This window comes from Coptis chinensis, chromosome 5 (assembly GCF_015680905.1).
Source record: "Coptis chinensis isolate HL-2020 chromosome 5, ASM1568090v1, whole genome shotgun sequence".
NCBI lineage: Eukaryota > Viridiplantae > Streptophyta > Magnoliopsida > Ranunculales > Ranunculaceae > Coptis > Coptis chinensis.
This window is the reverse complement of record NC_141460.1, coordinates 72139096-72145095: the sequence shown is the minus strand read 5'-3', so window position 1 is coordinate 72145095 and position 6000 is coordinate 72139096. Positions and strand designations below refer to the sequence as shown.

Genomic DNA, 6000 nt, shown 5'->3' with positions numbered 1-6000 from the left:
AAAACTTAATTCTCGCCATTAGAAAACAATATTTATCCTTGAAAAAATTGTCCTAAAACGAAACAGTATGCATTTCAATTATTTGAATCCCGATCGATATTGTTATTTTGGACCATAAGGCACCCGTGAGTCAAGAACATGCCTTTTGCATCGACCCTTACTTTTTATACTCATCTTATTATTGCCTTTCTCAGAAATTGAACTAACAATAATATCTTTTCACTCGAGCTAGACAACAAAATAATGTTGGTGAGTGCGAGAAAATCTAAAACATCAAATTACCAACCAGTAAAATCGACAAGACAAATTATAGAGATTTCTAATCAACTCTACACTGTGACCCTCAATTAGAAACAGTCCTCTTAATGCGTGAAAATAGTCGAAATGGCCTATCATCACAGTCGTCAATGGGTTTCTAAGCTGCCTATAATATTTTAGGGTTTGTTATATTACCCCCAATCTGAAAAATATTAGGATATCCTTTCAGTTGAAATTCACGAGAAAAAATAGTGAGTAAAACAAAAATTCTCGTTGTTGTTGGATCTTGCAACAGGAGGTATCCCTAATATTTTTGAAAAAGAGGGATATCCTAATAGCAACTAATAAGGCTGGGTTACCCTAAAAATCCTAATAAGGTGGTGGGATTGGTCCCTATCCAACCGAATATTTTATCACGGTAACAAAATTTTGCTCATCCCAAAATATTCAGGGTATTGACGGATAGGCCGATACCACCTGCTCAATTCAAAAGAAAGGAATTAGATACATAATTCAACTCATTTTGAAAGACAAGCCAATCCAATCCACACATCTCTACTACTGTTTTTAACAGACCAAGCTACAACGTTTTGCATCAAATAAACATAAACAAATTTAATACCTTAAGCTAATGACTGGAATGGGAGAAAAAAAATCTGAAAAACTAAATTTAGGTTGACACTTTTTTACACATAATAAGAGCACCAATCTATTATTTTGTAGCATTAAGGTTCATGTAATTACTCTTTAACTATCAGCTGGCCAACGCAACATGAATGACAAACCAAATTCTCAAGCTTTAAAATTAGTGAACATCGAAAGGTACTCATTACTAATCAGTCCACAGATAGAAGCACTGAACAATGAACATCGGGACCTCTTTAGATAGGATAGGATAATAAGAATCCTATGTATGACCTTACAATGTATAAAATTCTTCCAAAATTACAACCCTAGTTAACTGGTATATTGTATGGAAACATTTAAGTCCAGCATTTCAGACAAGATCAACCGCTCAACAAGGTATAAAAGAGTGCTACAAGGTATAAAAGAGTGCTACTGATTGAGGTTAATTACAAATAAACAATAAAAAATGGAATGAAATGTAAGGACAAATGTGCTTATGCTTACTAGACCAGCTTCAGAGACCGAATAAAAGAACAATCTCAGCAAATCTGAAGAGCAAAAGAACTAATTTATGAGCAGAATAACGCCCCCCTGCCACTGTATAATCACAAGGGGGCTGCCTGATTGTCTACTCAAATTTTGACAACAGTAAAATTCAGTAGAGATTTGGAAGGCAAAATAAATGTACTTGAGCTTTACTAGACCAGCTTCAATGACTGAATAAAGAAAGCAATCTCAGCAAGTCTGAAGAGCAAAAGAACTAATTTAAGAGCAGAATAACACCTCCCATGCCATTGTACAATTCACAAGGGGGCTGCCTGATTTTCTACTCTAAGTAAAAGTCTACTCTAAGTAAAAGTTGGTGAAGATTTTGGACTAAATGTACTTGAGCTTATTAACTAGCTTCAAGGCCGAAGCTCAGTCAGGGAGTTATGGTAGAATATGGCACTTGTGTGTACAGCTAATCCACCCATGCTTAATAAATCCCCTACCTCATTATACTAATGCACATCAAATACCGTGCCCAACAATCACAAGTACACTGATTTTGTAACAGGGAATATAACCTTGCTTTATTGAGTCACAACAAAAAAGGAAGTGAAAAAACTGTACTTAGGATTACTGGACCAGCTTCAGATAATGAATTATAAAACTCATATCAGCATGTCTGAAGAGCAAAAATTCAATTTACGAGAAGAATAACACCTCCCCTGCCATTATTATCATCCACAGGGGGGCTGCCTGAATGTCTACTCGGTTTTGTCTTACCAAACAAAAGCCTAGGAAATCTAAAAGTAAATAGACAGAAGGAAAATCATGTATTGCATATCAAATTCTGATTCCAGATTACCAAAGAAAGTAAAAAAGGGGGATGAGGGGAGAAATCACTAATTTCTCACTCTACTTTGTATGTGCATACATACAGGAATAGTCATTCACATAACATCATCAGTCAAATCTTCAAAAACAAACACTAATCCTTAGTACATCATACTAAAATCCACACCCAGTCATACGTGATTTCAAGAAGAAACATAAGCAGAAAAGCTTTTTTCCAGTATTCTTAAACAGCTACAGGCACAAACTTAAGAGACTAGGATTCCATTATGTTCAAAACATTCAATTACAGATCTCCATTATGTTCAAAAAGGACCCCAAAACAAACTCTTACTATTTCAATGTACTCTACATACCAGAAAGACATCTAGCTTATCACCATCAACCCCAGTATGATCCTCATCCTGACACTTCATTTCTTCGCTTTCTTAGCTCTACAAGACACAGAATGATTCATCAGACCAATGTAATATTTCCGAATGAAACCACTAACAAACAGTAAGTGTATGAACTTACGGAGCTGATTGAGCTGCAGGTGTTGGTGTGGCTACAGGTGCATTTGTAGGAGCTCGGTCCACAGGTCCCTGTTACAATTTGAATCAAGTCAACTTCTGGGTTAAAAAGGAAAAAAATTCTTCAAAAGTTTCTAAAATGATTTTATTAATGCAACTATATTGAATTCTTATACAATTTAAATCATGCCAATGTCTAAGTTTATAAAGGAGATATATAATCAAAAGTTTCAAAAAAGTGAGATCTATTTTTTTTTTTTTTTGACAAGTAAATTTTGCTACTAAATGGTGCAAACGCACAAAAAGTACAAAACAATGACTGAGCACCTCACATGACATACTAAGAGACTTGCAAATCATACACTGGCACCGCTAAAAGATGATCCCCTACTGAACTGAGGCCGTTTTAACACCCATGTATATGTAGCATAAACTTCTAAGTGCAGACTCAAACAACAAAACCAAAGAGTCCCCCTCGCTTCCAAATGGAGATCTTTTTAGTGCGAGTATGTCCTATTTAATTTCTTATTATTATTTTTTCCTTAATCAATTTCCCAAAGTAAAACCAACCATAAAGTTATTAATGATTAATGCAATTGAAACAAAACATTCAAATATTGTAAGGCCCGCATCCCGCATTGACGAATTAACCTACAAGCATTTATTTAAACACCATAGTAATAATTTCCAAACAATCAAGTTTCAGCTCTAAGGTACACTCACTCATGGGAAACTTAGAAAAAAAAATAAAGATTCAACATTAAGACACTTGAGGAAAACAATGGAACATAGACAATACATGTCAGTTTGACAGTGAAGCCTAGGTTCAAGAAAAGATTAAATACAAAATTATTTATATAGTTTCATACCTGGACCAAACGCTCCTCCCTTCTAGCATGCTTTCTTTCCCTGCTTGCTTTGTTTTTAGCACGCTTCGCCTCAAACTGGTCAGACAAAGTCTTCTCTCTAGCCTTCTCAGCCTTTGACTTGTGAATGCTCTCCATCAGCACACGCTTGTTCTTGAAAACATTTCCCTTAACCTTCATGTACATGTCATGGTACATGTGTTTGTCAATCTTCTTTGACTCCCTATACTTGCGGAGCAGACGCCTGAGCACTCGCATCCTTCTCATCCAGAGGACCTTGGTTGGTAGCCTAGCCTCCCTAGTACCCTTGCGCTTACCTAGCAAGGATTTTAAAAAAGAGTATTATTGCCCCAACATCATTTCCCAGTCAACTCACCCTCAATTAACTGATAGTACAAAACAAGAGCATATTATAAAACATACCATATCCAGAATGACGACCCTTCCTCTTAGCCTCCTTCATTCGACGAGCACGAGAGCGCGAGTGAATCTTTGTTGGTTTCCGAATGACAAATCCATCCTTCACAAGCTTTCGAATGTTTTGCCCTAAAACAAACAAACTTCCAACACATGAGAAGTCTATATCAAAACCATTTACAATACAGCAACTATTGTTGCGATTTGTTCGAGGCCTATTCAAAACTTATTAAAATTCGAGAGGCACGGAGAACCGCTTTTGGTTTATTATTATTGCCGACCTTCAATGCAAATTACGCTATCATCTAAACGCCTTTGCTCTGCAAATTGGCTTTTTAACATATGAAATGAAGTCATCATTTTTAACAAATCTATTAAATATAAGTAAAAGGGTTGATGATGAGATAGTTACTGGAATTAGCCATGGAGATTTCGTTAACTTCATTTGGATCGAGCCATACTTTGCCTCGACCACACTTGAGAACGCTAGCGGCTAGCCGCTTTTGCAGCTTGAGAGACACCATCTCTTTTTTTTAGCTTTTGGAGTTGGACAAGTAGAGAATGAGCTGAGTAATAATAATAATATGTATTTATAGGGTTTTCAATATCGTTAACTAGGGTTTTCAAGTGGTATAAATGGATATTAAAACCAAAAATATGGGTAAAATGGTCATATTATTTTTTAGCCCCAGTATCTTGTAACCTACTGGGCCGAATCATTGTGGGTCTGATATTCGCTTTTTAGGCCCATCCTGTTAAGTCTTTTTAAGGAAAATTGGACACAGTACACCGCTTGACAAACCATCCAAAAGCATTTTTCACTTTTATTTCCATTCTATGAATCGGACGGGAAAACTAGTGTCGTCCAAAGTTTTTGTCTGTTTTTGAAATGAATTTTTACATATTATATAGTAATTTTTGTTTTTTGTTTTATTTGCAAAAAATAGATGGTGAAACTTGTCTCGTTCCAATTAATTATTAGGTTTTGGGTTTAATCTCCTTGGCAAGATAACCGGGACACTAAAACCTAGGGGTGATTTCGGATTGGATTGACCTCTTTCGGAAATTTTTCCAAATATTTTCGGAACCCAATATGCGAGCCAAATCCAATCCAATTTTTTTTTTCGGAATCAAAATATTTGTCCAAATTCAGAAACTTCGAAAATTTCAGAATAACTCGGAAATTTCAGAATTCTTGATAAATTTCATAGATCTCTTTACTTTCCACTATTTTTGGAAAAGAAAATTTGACTAAACCAATTTGAAACTTCAAAAAATCAAAACTTTACATGTCATAAACTAAAAAATAAAGATTATAGAAAATGTTCTTATGAAAAGCTAATTTAAAAACTCTACTTACTATGTGAGGGAGAGAAGTGTTTGAGAGAAGTGGGAGAGAGAGGGAGTGAAGTAGCTACTAAGATTTGTTTAGTTGTTTATTTTATTTTGCTAGTGTAGAAAATTAGCATATGAATGAATGGTCATGATTTATCGAATGAACAATAGAGTTTTGTTATATTATAAGTACATGGTTTCACAAAAAATCAGAAATTTCGGATCGGCTATATTTTGAAACTTTCGGATCATATCGGATCGGATTTGAGAGTTATATCCGAATCCGATCCGATTCTTTTTCGGAATTTTTGGAAATCTGTTATCGGACTGTGAAAAGTAGACCCAAAGCCGAACTAATTTCGGGTCGGAATTCGGCAAAAAGAGACACCCCTACTAAAACCCCCCTCTAAGCGAGCAAACTCACGTAACCTCCCTCATTTTCAAAACCCCAAATTATCAACGAAAACAGACGGAAATGCCCTTGACACCACTACCCTCTTTCTTATTCATTTCTCATTTTCTCTCTTTCTTTCGTTCTTTTCAAATATGAAATTATTTTTTTCTTTCTCTCAATCAATTTTTTCGAAATTTGTTGTTCTCCAACCAAACAAATCAGATTTGAGAAGCAATATCAAGATTTGAAAATT

At 35.3% G+C, this 6000-nt stretch overlaps 1 protein-coding gene and 4 non-coding genes across 7 annotated transcripts; all 5 read right to left on the bottom strand.

The window, feature by feature from the left end:
• Positions 1-246: 246 nt before the first annotated feature.
• Positions 247-4752, bottom strand: LOC147498745 (large ribosomal subunit protein eL19y-like). Of its 3 annotated transcripts, none has more exons than XR_015195587.1 (6): positions 4431-4664; positions 4025-4147; positions 3605-3918; positions 2740-2807; positions 2580-2657; positions 247-735 (listed from the first exon to the last, which is right to left on the bottom strand). XR_015195587.1 is itself a non-coding variant. In XM_086560668.1 (5 exons), exons 1-5 carry the CDS (start codon positions 4540-4542, stop codon positions 2636-2638), a joined length of 639 nt encoding a protein of 212 aa, XP_086416794.1. In that variant the 5' UTR covers positions 4543-4752; the 3' UTR covers positions 2463-2635. The 3 variants fall into 3 exon arrangements, 1 of the variants encoding a protein (XP_086416794.1); XR_015195588.1 differs by lacking the exon at positions 247-735 and adding an exon at positions 1116-1513 and having other exon boundaries at positions 4431-4592; XM_086560668.1 differs by lacking the exon at positions 247-735 and having other exon boundaries at positions 2463-2657; positions 4431-4752.
• On the bottom strand, positions 1373-1507 carry LOC147498749 (small nucleolar RNA snoR77). The gene has a single exon (XR_015197306.1). It is a non-coding gene; the product is annotated as a small nucleolar RNA snoR77 (small nucleolar RNA).
• LOC147498748 (small nucleolar RNA snoR77) lies at positions 1567-1705 on the bottom strand. The gene has a single exon (XR_015197295.1). It is a non-coding gene; the product is annotated as a small nucleolar RNA snoR77 (small nucleolar RNA).
• LOC147498747 (small nucleolar RNA snoR77) lies at positions 1992-2129 on the bottom strand. Its single transcript, XR_015197205.1, has one exon. It is a non-coding gene; the product is annotated as a small nucleolar RNA snoR77 (small nucleolar RNA).
• Positions 4212-4339, bottom strand: LOC147498746 (small nucleolar RNA snoR86). The gene has a single exon (XR_015197200.1). It is a non-coding gene; the product is annotated as a small nucleolar RNA snoR86 (small nucleolar RNA).
• Positions 4753-6000: the final 1248 nt, after the last annotated feature.